General features: G+C 37.6%; 2 protein-coding genes across 2 annotated transcripts in view; one reads left to right on the top strand and one right to left on the bottom strand.

Moving 5' to 3' along the window:
• The window catches only part of LOC107297309 (L3MBTL histone methyl-lysine binding protein 3), a gene marked incomplete at its 5' end in the record, with an annotated part of 35493 nt that extends 33028 nt beyond the window's left edge, over nucleotides 1-2465 (top strand). The window contains one exon of the mRNA XM_015826671.1: nucleotides 1277-2465. Within this exon, the coding sequence (XP_015682157.1) occupies nucleotides 1277-1420 (144 nt within the window). The remainder of the gene's footprint in view (nucleotides 1-1276) is intronic.
• An 8378-nt stretch (nucleotides 2466-10843) lies between these two features.
• SAMD3 (sterile alpha motif domain containing 3) lies at nucleotides 10844-13814 on the bottom strand (the record flags this gene model as incomplete). The annotated part of the gene is given in 3 exon segments (XM_015826670.1): nucleotides 10844-10940; nucleotides 10942-11036; nucleotides 13736-13814. Coding segments are annotated over 3 exon segments (271 nt in total), but the record flags the coding sequence as incomplete, so codon positions are not given.
• Nucleotides 13815-14080: the final 266 nt, after the last annotated feature.

Here is a 14080-nt window from a genome sequence, read left to right as displayed (position 1 = left end):
AAGGCATTGTTTGTCAGAAATTTAAAGTATTACTTTAAATTATGTGACAATGTTATATGTCTGTGTCAATGTCCAATGTCTGGCAAGTTCAAAGTTTCAGTGTGACATACATTTCAGACAGTGTAATTATTCTTGAAAGCAAGGGATGCAGTAAAAAGAAATTGGGCAATGATACTAGCCAACTTTTTAAATCAATTATGCCTATTTAGTATATTGGGATGTTATTTACTGCATGCATAACAGATTTATGAATTTTTAAATGTTGCTAATCTAGTCCAACCAGCATGGTAGGCAGTGCTTAGAATTGTAATTCAGTGCTATCAGGAAGACTTCAGTTACTCCATCCCTATTTATTGCTTGTAAAGAAATGAAAAAAAGAGGAAGACTAAACTAAACCAGTGACTTTGATGCCATTGTTGTCTTGATTAATATAAAGAGAACGTTTAGGAAAACAAAAATATTTCTATACCACCGTAATTTAAAATACCAGGATTTCTCTGAAGGATGAGATATAATATAATAACTTTACTGCGCAACCTATTTTAACTCAACTAGTGGCTTAGAATAGGTATGCAGGAATTTGCATATAATCATTGTGACAGATTTCAAAAGCTACATATGAAGGCTGTGATAATCCTTTGAAAAGAGGCTTTGGAACCAACACAAATATCTCATCTTGAATTTGCTTGGAAGTGATTATGCCCGCATAGACATGCAGAAGAAATTACAGGCAGTTTCAGCGTCATTGATGCAGCTTTTTTAAAAGAACGTGAAAAGAGCTTTGTACATATTCCAGCATATTCCAGAGCACTTCTTCTGAAGCTTTTACATAGACCTCCTTCACACAGCAAACAGCAAGCTTCTGGTTTATTTTAGGAAATAAATTATTCCTATTCCCTTTAGTCCTTTGATACAAGTTAAAAGAAACCTTTAACTAGATATTTATTGGCATGAGCTGAATAGGTGCTCAAACAATTCTGGATAGGTTTTTTTTTTTTTTAACAAAAGCCATCCTGATCTCTGTTCTTATAGCTGAATAACTTATGCAAACTAGAGAGACCGAAGAGATGGCAGTCTTGGGGGGGGGGGAGTTGATAAGCATCACTGAGGAATATTTCTCAAAGGAGAATTCAATTCACTTTTAAGATTAACAAATTCCATTTCGATATATCTGAAGTGAATAGTTTGGTCCCATTTTAAATTATTGTTATAAAGTTGAAAGTACATTCATAACTGGGTGAAGTCATTAACATGTAGATTTTTTTTTTCCTTTCAGCAAATCGATGGGGAAGCTTTTCTTCTAATGACCCAAGCAGACATTGTCAAAATAATGAGTATTAAACTGGGACCAGCTCTAAAAATCTTCAATTCCATCCTGATGTTCAAAGCTGCTGATAAAAACTCTCATAATGAACTCTGATAAAAGGTCTCCAGGACAACCTCTGCACTGCAGCCAATGTTTTTACCCAAAGCACAAAGAATACAGAAAGAGAACCTAGGATGAACATTTCAAAGGAAAAAAAAGTTTAAGTGCATGAAATAGAGATACTTTCCAAAAATTAGGGCAACTGGACACTTCTGAGAAGTGCTTAAGATTTTTAGCAAGATAAAAAATTTAGTAGAGCAGGAACATAAAGTTTGCCAACCTGGTGGTTTTAATTTTCCTACAATTAGCCACCTTAATTTAATTGGGGAACAAATAACTAAGAGAACATATTGGAATCATGGTTATATTAGCCTTTTTTTAAAGAGTCACAAAATATATACTTCGTGAATTTACCCAATGGGCTTAATTAATCTCTTTGTCCTATTTGACCATTTTCATAAGAAATTTTTCACAACTTAAAAAATAGTTTGGATGCAATTAGTTAATGGAAATGGTTAACTCTTTAATTTTGCCCTACATTGAAAACTGCTATTGACCCTGGTTGGTTTATTCTAAGAAAACATTGCTGAAGATCAGTGCTGGTTTTTTTAAAATTATTTTTGCATGGTTAAAAGAAAAAGAAATACTTCCAGTAGCATATTTGGTATGAAGTTATTAATAAGAACTACAAAAAGTTAATGTAATTATATTTCATGTTGCATTATATTACTTTAGTTCATTCTGTTAAAATAGATACCAATTAAATGTGCATATGCAGAATAAAAATCCTGCAGTGTAAAAAAAACACCTTTTTATAAGGAATTAAATTAGTTGAACAGAAATATTAACTCAATAATCTAAAAATAGCAGTAAGGGAAAAGTTAAAACAGTTCTATCCAATTTAAAAGGAATTTGTAAAAGTTAGGTCACTTGGCTTTAACATGTGCAATAGAAAAGAATGTGAAACAAGATCACCAAGGGTTATATTGCATTGTTCTGTTCAGTCTTTTTTATAAATGTTGCATCTTTTATATTTTGTTTGGACTTTTTACACTTAAAATTGCATTTAAAATTGTTATGCTTCATAACTGCCAAAATGTGGAAGATTTTTGTATGACTCATTTTTCATGCAGTTGGTTTGTATCAATATTAGTACAGTCATATTTTTTCCACTTGTCTTAGTTTTCACTGAAGGTTGTGGTGAACAATCTCCTTCAAAGATGAAAGGGGCCATAACATTTAAGTGTGTTGCACAGTTTTGGGGGAAATAGAATCCCAAAGACCAATTGGAAGCAAGAAGACCAGCAAGAGCTGTGGCTGAGCTTCTGCCTTCTTCCAAAGAACTACATGCATTTATATTAAATGGGCGTTTTATTTCTAGCACGGAGTTTTCACACTTTCACCTGGTTTAGAAAAGTATCCGTAAACATCTGCTTACACAAATTCTGGCATGACTTGCGTAGATCAGTGTTTCTGAACCTTGACAATTTTAAGGCATGTGGACTTCAACTCCCAGAATTCCACAGCCAGCAATGCTGGCTGTGGAATTCTGGGAGTTGAAGTCCACATGCCTTAAAATTGTCAAGGTTGAGAAACACTGGCGTAGATGAAAAAATTGTCAAGGTTGAGAAACACTGGCGTAGATGAAAAATGAAAAATTATGAACATCATCAACGTCTCAAAACTTAGAAAAATATTTGCCTACCCCTCCTTTAGCCCATGTTGTTTACTTCGTGAGTCTGCCTGCAAAGATAGGTGAATTGGTCACAGTTTTCTCCTGCCCTGCTGTCTGGAAAACTCCTGGCCTGAGACAATTCAGGGCAAGGGGAATAGCATGAAGATAGCTATTTCTGCCATTTTGCCAATTTTCAGCCTCCAAAAATAGGCAGCCGATTCAGGATCCAACCTTTGTCCCCTAACTCATTTATCGATTGTATGCATGCCTTCAAGTCATTTTTAACTCCTGTCAACCACCTGCATTTTTCATGGCAACATTTTGAGAAAGCATTTGTCTTTGCCGCCTTCTTAGGGCTAAGAGAATGCCCCATGCTTAAGGCAGGACCAGAACTCATACTCACCCAGTTTCTAGCCTGGTGCTATTTACTACACTAAAGTGACTTTACAACCTTTCTTTTTGGGGTGTGTGTGCTTTTGAGTCAGTGATGGCCCTTGCAGTTTTCTTGGTGAGGTTTCTCAAGTGTGGTTTCTCCTTGCCTAGGCTTGAGAGAGAGTGACTGGCCCAAGATCACCCAGCTGCCTGTGTGCCTAAAGCAGGACTAGAACTCACAATCTCCCAATTTCTAGCATTGTGCCTTAAGCACTGTTAGAAGAATGAGGGAAAAAAATAGATTAATGATAAAAAAAATGAATTTCAACAACTGTAGAATCAGGCTGCAGCATAACAAAGTTGACAAAAGTGAAGGGGGTCTGAATGCTTTCCGAATGCACTGTATTTGGTGCTTTGTATTTAACGAACTATTGCTATTCCTGAGAGAACAATTATGTTCTGAAATGTCAGAAGCAAAAGCAGTTTTTAATGTCAGAAAAAGCAGCCCTTTCCTTGGTGCTTATCATTTAACCCATGAATGACAGCTCAAGAACTCAAATTGAAAAAGCAGGCTAAATAATAAGATCATTTCCAAACAGGAGACTGAATTGCTGGCCCTTGTACTTTTAATACTAAGCAATTAATTACCGTACTGCTTAGAATTTCAGAAAGGTAATTGTCAAAGAGCATATGAGGAAAAAAATCTCTATGTTTGCAGTGATTTAATGACCAACATCTTTCCCCAAAGATGTTATCTAAGGGAAAAAAATAGTGTATTGTTCTCTAGGCCAAAGGTCTCCAACCCCCCAGTCCATGGACCAGAACCGAGCCACACAACTGGAGGTGAGCAAAGCTTCATCGGAATTTGCAGCTGCTCCACAGTGCTAGCATTACTGCCTCAGCTCCATCTCAGATCATCAGGCGTTAGATTCTCATAGGAGTGCAAACCCTACTGTAAACTACACAAACATGCAAGAGATCTAGGTTGCAAGCTCCTCCCCCCTCCCTAGTCTGGAAAAATTGTCTTCCACAAAACTGGTCCCTGATGCCAGGGGACCAGTTGGGGACCGCTACTCTAGGCCAGGGGTAGGCAACCTTGGCTCTTTTATGACTCGTGGACTGGCTGGCTCAGGAATTCTGGGAGTTGAAGTCCACAAGTCATAAAAGAGCCAAGGTTGCCTACCCCTGCTCTAGGCTATCCACCAGGTAATCAGCTATTTATACACCTCATTATTATTACCACCTATCAAAAGCAAATCTTCTCCAATACATTAGACAGAAGTGAAGGCATGCCTGTCATCCACATGCCTGGCAACGATTTTTGCAGGAGGAAGGGAAGAGATTATTCCAGGATTATACCAGTAGTCAAAAGTTTTCAAGAGTGTGACCAAAGCAGGATAAATTTGGAATTTCTCCTTAGTGCTTGATATAATGAAAAGATGGGAGTTTGTTTCCATACATTGTTAACATGACATATCTTTAGAATGAAAAATTTAAACTTATTTTCAAAATTCTAGAGAATCAAGGTTTTTCAGATTTGGCAACTTTTAAGATGTGTGGCTCTCCGCTCCCAGAATGCCATAGCCAGCATTCTGAGAGTTTTAAGTCCACACATCTTCAAAGTTACCAAGTTTGAAAAACATTGGTTTAGATTCTACTTAGAAGCCAATACAATGAATCTGGGATGAAAAGCTATTTCTCAATAGCCTTTTGGAGATAAAGTTAATTTTAGATTTTCTAAAATAATGAGTTCATTTAAAGTTTTAACTTCCGAACTGCTGATACCATTTCCAAATGTATTATATCAGACTTGTTTTTTATACAACAACATCAATTTGAACATTCTTTACCCAGTTCATTGTTAATTGTGTTATCTGTGTAGTTATTTTTGCATGACATTAATCAATGGGAAGTGCAAAGCAATGGTCACTGACCCAAACCATTTATGTTGCCTATGGTAAAATGCCAGGGCAACAAATGTGAGTTTTCTGCTAGGAAAATCCCAGTTGGAGTCTACATTATTCTAATAGGTACAAATGCTGCTTTTTTATAAACATGCTGAAGTATGGACAATGTACAGTATTAATTAAGAAGGGGGCCATGCAGATTTGGAATAGTCTGAGGATGTATTATTTTATTCCTAGTTTTGGCCATTCTATTACCCACTTCGGTACTTCTCTCTTTCATCCCATGGATTTCATCCCAAGGCTTCATTTATTCCAGTGCTTCTTCACTGGGAACATTCCAGTGCTTCTTCACTGGGTTAATTTACTGGGCTGTGCATTACTTAATTTTACCAAAGTGCATTTTTTGAAAGTGGACACAAGTGAGAAAATAGCAATGTAACCCTAAATCAACGGCAGATTGACTATGAAATGAAATGAAGTGTTACAGCTGCTCTAAGCAATGGAGAGAGACAGGTGCTAAAAGTGGGATCATGCTCCTGCCAAATACCCTTCTAATCCACTATTTATGTATTTATCATATTTACACATTGACCATCTCACAGAAACATGACTCTGAGCAATGTACAATATTGTACAATGTACAATAAAACATTGAACACAAACATTGTAATTAAAAAAAACCCTAAAAGGTAGGGATAGCATAGGTGTTACGCTCAATGTGGCCACCTCATTAAATCCCCATTTTGGTGAAACCTCCAAATCTGTTGACATCAAGGAGGGTGCCAGTCTCACCAGGGAGGCAGTGTGATGTTCCAAACGGCTGGCACCATCACCACAGCAGAAAAGGCCCATCTCTTGGGTCCTGCCAAATGTAGTTCCTTAGCAGACAAAGGCAATCCCTTTGTAAGCATTTTTTTATCCCTAGTATCACTGGAAAACTGGAGCCCTTAATACATTCTAGAGAACTAAAAACTCTACGTATTTGTCATTATCTCCTGGACCAAAAATGCCTTATTTGATGCCAATTTAGTGCCTATTTAATTATGTATTTAATTATCTGGAGAAAGAATCCCTCCTTATAATCATCACAATTAAGTAATTTAAACATTGGTTTGAGCAGTTGATAAATCTACTAAAAAGATTATTATAGTGTTACTAACTAAATCTAATCTCACCAGTAACTACAGAATAATACAACTAATAATTATCAACAGTAGCTTTAAAAGTGAATTAGCATACATGAAAAACACAGGATTAAGTTCCTTCAAACTAGAGGAAACTGTATTTTTTTTTAAAAAAGATAAACTAAGACTTTAGATAGATTCTTAGACTACACTGCAACCGATCAAATGTATTAAAAGCAACATTTCATTCAAAACCCCATCCTTCAGCTTAGAGCTAATGTATTCATCAGACACTTCACTTATTTGCACCTTTATAAATAAAATGAGGTCACAGGCAGGCCATTGATAAATAAATGACTATCTACTAGGAAACATTTAAGAGTCACAGAATGTGGCAACACTTGCTAGATCTTATCTGAGCTTGAAACTAAGCAGAGTCTGACTTTGTTGGTGTCTGAGTGGGAATCCTCCAGAAAATGCCAGAATATAGGATATACTGGGAAGTTGAAAAACATGCTAGAAAAGATGAATGGCAAATCACTGTGACCAAGGAAACTGCATGGTTGTGTCCAATAAGAGTATTCACCAGAGACAAATTTAACTCTTCAGAACAACTGAGATAGACATATCTTCAGTTACTGTCCATGCAGAGTTAATAAAGAATGTTGAAAATGTTACAAGTCAAGTTTATGGGGCAGAATGCCCTCTTCTCTTTGAGGCCTTCCCCCTTCTCCTGCACTGCTACTACAAAATGAAATTTGGAGCACTGATTTAAAATATTGGCTGGGGAATTCTGGGAGTTGAAGTCCACATATATTAAAAGTAGCTGAGAAACATTGGGCTAAGGGCCTACTACCTATGGTTCACTTGGTATCAACTGAAACACTTGTGAATAAAATTTGTTTTCACTGAACTTACTGTCTGATATTGCCTATCAGGCTATATATCTTTCACTGATTTCTGGAATCATTATTTATACATTTGCCGGATGTTACTTCAGAAATATTTTAGATACTACCCTTCAGCTTTCTTCTTCAAGCCTTATTACTAAAGTTAATTTAAAAATTTAATATGTCAAATTGGAACATTTAGAGAATGTATGCAGGATGCCAATTATCTCAACATCTGTGATAGATAATAGTTAGGTCATTCTTCCATTCTTCCTGGCTGTCAGCTTGATATCTTTATCTGGAAATGGGGGAGGTAGTTGTTGAACCCCTGTCATGGTCAGATCATTCACTCCTCAGGATGGACTTCCGGACCGCTCCCCCCCGCCGCAGGGAGGAGGAACCGCCTAGATGGTTCCGCCCCAGGCGCCTGATGGACCTGGAGAGGTTCCTGACGGAGCTTGGGCCATATCCTGAGGACCTAGTTCACGATTCGGCTGACAATCTGGCGGCGGCCTGGGAGACGGCCGCTGCCGCAGCATTGGACCGAGTCGTGCCTTTGCGGCCTCTGACCCGGCGCAGGTCTCAATTGGCTCCCTGGTTTACCGGGGAGCTAAGAGAGATGAAGCGCCGGAAAAGANTCAGCGATGGGGTCAGCTGACTATGCCGAGGCGCCGGCAGCCACAGCCACTCGGTCTTGGAAGGGTTGAGCCTGAGTCTGTTCCTCCCCATCCAGACCCTTACGGCCTCCAGGCAACGGGCCATCACGTCAAGGGCATCGTTGGGGTGGCCTGGGGTGGAGATGTACAGCTGAGTATCATCAGCGTACTGATGGAAATCAGTATGCTCAATGTGGCCACCTCATTAAATCCCCATTTTAGTGAAACTTCCAAATCTGTTGACATCAAGGAGGGTGCCAGTCTCACCAGGGAGGCAGTGTGATGTTCCAAACGGCTGGCACCATCACCACAGCAGAAAAGGCCCATCTCTTGGGTCCTGCCAAATGTAGTTCCTTAGCAGACAAAGGCATCCCTTTGTAAGCATTTTTCTATCCCTAGTATCACTGGAAAACTGGAGCCCTTAATACATTCTAGAGAACTAAAAACTCTACGTATTTGTCATTATCTCCTGGACCAAAAATGCCTTATTTGATGCCAATTTAGTGCCTATTTAATTATGTATTTAATTATCTGGAGAAAGAATCCCTCCTTATAATCATCACAATTAAGTAATTTAAACATTGGTTTGAGCAGTTGATAAATCTACTAAAAAGATTATTATAGTGTTACTAACTAAATCTAATCTCACCAGTAACTACAGAATAATGCAACTAATAATTATCAACAGTAGCTTTAAAAGTGAATTAGCATACATGAAAAACACAGGATTAAGTTCCTTCAAACTAGAGGAAACTGTATTTTTTTTTAAAAAAAAAGATAACCTAAGACTTTAGATAGATTCTTAGACTACACTGCAACCGATCAAATGTATTAAAAGCAACATTTCATTCAAAACCCCATCCTTCAGCTTAGAGCTAATGTATTCATCAGACACTTCACTTATTTGCACCTTTATAAATAAAATGAGGTCACAGGCAGGCCATTGATAAATAAATGACTATCTACTAGGAAACATTTAAGAGTCACAGAATGTGGCAACACCTGCTAGATCTTATCTGAGCTTGAAACTAAGCAGAGTCTGATTTTGTTGGTGTCTGAGTGGGAATCCTCCAGAAAATGCCAGAATATAGGATATACTGGGAAGTTGAAAAACATGCTAGAAAAGATGAATGGCAAATCACTGTGACCAAGGAAACTGCATGGTTGTGTCCAATAAGAGTATTCACCAGAGACAAATTTAACTCTTCAGAACAACTGAGATAGACATATCTTCAATTACTGTCCATGCAGAGTTAATAAAGAATGTTGAAAATGTTACAAGTCAAGTTTATGGGGCAGAATGCCCTCTTCTCTTTGAGGCCTTCCCCCTTCTCCTGTATTGCTACTACAAAATGAAATTTGGAGCACTGATTTAAAATATTTGCTGGGGAATTCTGGGAGTTGAAGTCCACATATATTAAAAGTAGCTGAGAAACATTGGGCTAAGGGCCTACTACCTATGGTTCACTTGGTATCAACTGAAACACTTGTGAATAAAATTTGTTTCCACTGAACTTACTGTCTGATATTGCCTATCAGGCTATATATCTTTCACTGATTTCTGGAATCATTATTTATACATTTGCCGGATGTTACTTCAGAAATATTTTAGATACTACCCTTCAGCTTTCTTCTTCAAGCCTTATTACTAAAGTTAATTTAAAATTTTAATATGTCAAATTGGAACATTTAGAGAATGTATGCAGGATGCCAATTATCTCAACATCTGTGATAGATAATAGTTAGGTCATTCTTCCATTCTTCCTGGCTGTCAGCTTGATATCTTTACTCTAAAGGAAGGATCCTGGTTAGAATTTGAGTTTACAGTACATATTTAGAACTGGTAAGCTTATGTTCCTATATTATCCTTGTATGCTATATTATTCAAAGCATATAGCATAAATGAACAAATGAAACAAAATCTAAACACAGTCATCTCATGTAGTAGTTACTGGGGAGTTAGCAGCCAAGTCCCTATTCTGGGGTACAAACAAAACCATGTGTTTCAAGGCTCAGCACTTCCAAAAAAGAATCACTGCTGTTTGCTCATCCTGCAAAGCGGTTGAGAACTTTCTTCACATCCTTGGATCATGCCCCTCTCCAACCATACTGCTGTAAAAATTGGCGATAAGGTTATAAATGCTTGCTCTACCATGGCTGCAGAAATCACATCATACTTACAAACAGGAAATAAAATAAAATTTAGTTTCAACAAAGCATTACTGCATACAGTATGATAATACAATGGTGAATAAGATTCAGTCATTAATCTTCTCTTTTCCCATTTCCAAAGAAAGAGAATATATTCTACCTGCTAGAATTAAGCTGACTAAATTGATCGAGATCTCTCAGCTTAACCTTTCTCCATTTATTCCATCTTGCTGATCTGTGCCACAGACAAACCAAATGTATTCACCACATTGTTAGGGGCAAAAAGCCTTCAACCTTCCTATGAATAGCACCTATATCTTATCTAGAATTCCACTTTACAGGTAAAGAAAAACATTTTCTTCTTACCTTCTTTCTGCCCGGGATGTATAATCCTGTTTCTCCTCCCCAACATACATTGATGACTAGGAAGGTAAGCCAAAATTTGTAGGCCGTCACTCCCAGAATTTACCAAGTGGCTTTGCAAAAGAACAGAATAACAAACAGAATAGACCCTGGCTTTCCTCCAGGCTTCCCCATTTGATTCATTTCTTGGCAGCTCCTAATGCATTAATTACATCTTACCTCCAAGCATCTTTCAAGACAAAGTTCACAGCCGGCAGAGGTCAATTTATTATCATCCTTATAGAAATTCACCTCACACCGGATTTCTCCCACAAGGCAGAATGTTAAAAACAGCCATACTTACAGTGATCCATCACAGTACTTCATCATGTCAGTCCACAAGAATTCAATTATCCAAATTCCCATATTATGGTCAGGGTAGTTCCCCTCTGCTAATACATTTGACATTATAAGGAAACATGGGCAGAATATGTGAATGGGTTCAGCGTAATATTTGCTATCTTGCTAAAACACGTTTCATTATTATTTTTTTCTATTAAGGGAAGAGGACACAACTCTTAATAGCTCTTTCAATGTTAACACCTTGGGGATTTTTAAAAACTAGTCCTGTCAATTGCTTCTTTATAATCAAGGACAAACCAACCTTGATTATAAAACCAGGTCTTTATGTTACCATAATTTGTTCTGCAAAAAGGTAAGCTGCATCTAATGTTATTCCACAGATTCTACCCAGTCATCTGAATACGCAATGGATTTCTTTTTCAATTTAATGTTCTTCATAAGAAGTCATGCTTTCCTGTCATGCAGAGTTTGGACATGAAGTTATTTAAGCACTGTGGTGTTCATATTATGGATTCTGCATGGTATTCAGCACAAGAACCATACAAAGGTCAAAATATAATCTAATCCAATAAAGCCATTAATCCAGATTTAAAGTCAGGTGTACAGATGGCCTTAATTTCGAACATTTGTACTATTTTAAATGAATGCTCTTTCAGGCCTGTTCCTTCCAAACTCTATATCTCTTGATTCAAGGCACAATGCTATAATGAGTCTTTTTTCCACCTTTCTTATCTCCCAAAGTACTGTATATGCATATAAATATTTCATTCTGCTAGAAACATACCGTCTTAGGGTAAGATGTCTTAGAGCAGGGGTGTCAAACTGCTGGCCTGCGGGCCGGACGCATCATGCAGAAGCCCCACCCACCCTATTGCTGGCAATGGCAAAACAGTCCGATACATTGAGCAGCGTTATGTGATGTCGCGAGTTTGACATGTCTGTCTTAAAGTCAAAAGTCACTATTCAATGATCAGCAGCAACATAAGATATTTAAAGTTTAAAATAGTTTAAACGTAAGGTCTTATAAGTTAATTCTCTTGACAATAGTACAAATATTCAGATACTTTTATCTAACATATGCAGAATCAGCAGACCTTTCTCATTAATTCATTTTTGTTTAAGATTTTTTTGGGTGTTTTGTGGTTTTCATTAATAAGGGATGTGTTTATTTGCTATACAGCTGGCTGAATGCCAAGGGTCCTATAAGAAAATCAAATACTGATTGTTTATAACTTTTAGTTAAGCATAGGGATGTAATTATATTTTTTTTTATGGTGATGTCCATATACCTTTTTTATATAGTAATTTCATCACAAGTACAAACAATTTTAGTAACTTATCTTCTCTTAAAGTGCAACAAATAATCTCTTCTTCCCATATCCTATCTTTTATCAATAAACAAATGCATAAAACCTGGTTATTTCTGTATTGATATCAACAAAAGTTCCATTACATATTACCAGAGAGAACAACATATCTATTCTAATCTTGATTAAATAAACCAATTTTATATTCCTTGTAGATAAAACTTTCAAAGTTCAGAAAACTTATGAATCTGAAATTATCAGCAACTGGAAGCTTAATTTAACACCATTCCATTATTCTATTATTCTGTTATATGTCAGAGTATTTTTCTATTTGAACGATAGTAAGCAAAGTGTGAGCCTTTCTGGTAATTTTATCAAGGAACTGTTATTAAATTCTTTATCAGAAAACTACCAATGTACTTTAAAGTTAATCAAATTTTATCATAAAATTTCTCTTAAGAATATAATTGCCAAGCCGGAGGCCTATCAACATGTTTTGAATGATGCAAATGAAGAGAACTGCAACAGGAAAGGGCATATTATAAAGGTATGTAGACTTTACAATGCTAGGACTCCTCCAACAGAGAAGGAGAAACATTTAATTTTGCTGTCATTTAATAAATAAGCATAAAGTAGATGTAGGTATAGATATATAGATGATTGTTAGCTTTATTGAGTGGCATATGTGCTTGCTCTGATTTAGATACAGCAGGCATGTCAAACTCACGACGTCACGTGATGTCACCTGACATATTATGACTTTTCCCCCATTGCCGGCAATGGGGTGGGTGCGGTTTCGGTGTGACGCATCTGGCCCGCAGGCCAGCAGTTTGACATGCCTGAGATACAGGAATTGGTCAGGAATATGCTGGGTGTCAATTAAACTGGAGTTCATCTACAGCAGGGGTGTCAAACTGCCGGCCCGCGGGCCGGACGCATCATGCGGAAGCTACGCCCATCCCATTGCCGGCAATGGCAAAATGTCCCGATACGTTGCCCGAGTCACGTGACGTCGCGAGTTTGACATGTCTGATCTATAGTAATTTTCCCACAACAGTGACAAAGCATTACTAAAATACCTTATAAATCAAAGGAGCTTTTTAAGACTTTTTTTTCTGTGTTCAAGTACANGGACGCATCATGCGGAAGCTACGCCCATCCCATTGCCGGCAATGGCAAAATGTCCCGATACGTTGCCCGAGTCACGTGACGTCGCGAGTTTGACATGTCTGATCTATAGTAATTTTCCCACAACAGTGACAAAGCATTACTAAAATACCTTATAAATCAAAGGAGCTTTTTAAGACTTTTTTTTCTGTGTTCAAGTACATCAAGCAAAGAATATTCATTACATGTTTCACTAAGCTTTCAAACATGTGGCTTTGGGAGGATTCTGTGAGTGCAAATGAATAAGCATTACAATCCAGAAGTGATTTGCCTGCAGTGCCATTATTTCAGCTACTGTTCATAAGAAACTTCCCCACTAGTTGCTCCTGGTGACTCAGGAGAAAGCTGTTCGGAGCCAACAGCCTCTCTTCATCTGTTCTTTGCATGTTGTTTTAATCCTACCCATTGGCACTGCCTGATGTCCAACTTCCTTGGCCAGCTGTTGGACCACCCTATCACTGAATGCCAAGAGAAGACCTCTGCTTCTCTCTTCCCTTGAGGAAAGAATCAAGTAATAATTACTCTTCTATTCTCTTTTGCTTCTAGTAGGCCTTTGAACTATGGTGCTGGAGAAGACTCCTGCGAGTCCCCTGGACTGCAAGGCGATCAAACTGGTCAGTCCTAGAGGAGATCAACCCTGACTGCTCTTTAGGAGGCCAGATCCTGAATTTGAAACTCAAGTACTTTGGCCACCTAATGAGAAGGAAGGACTCACTGGAGAAGAGCCTAATGCTGGGAAAGATTGAAGGCAATATAAAAA

The sequence above is a fragment of the Protobothrops mucrosquamatus genome, unplaced genomic scaffold (genome assembly GCF_001527695.2).
Source record: "Protobothrops mucrosquamatus isolate PMUCROS unplaced genomic scaffold, P.Mucros_1.0 scaffold3226, whole genome shotgun sequence".
In the NCBI taxonomy this organism is placed as follows: Eukaryota; Metazoa; Chordata; class Lepidosauria; order Squamata; family Viperidae; genus Protobothrops; species Protobothrops mucrosquamatus.
This window is presented reverse-complemented; position numbering and strand designations above follow the sequence as displayed.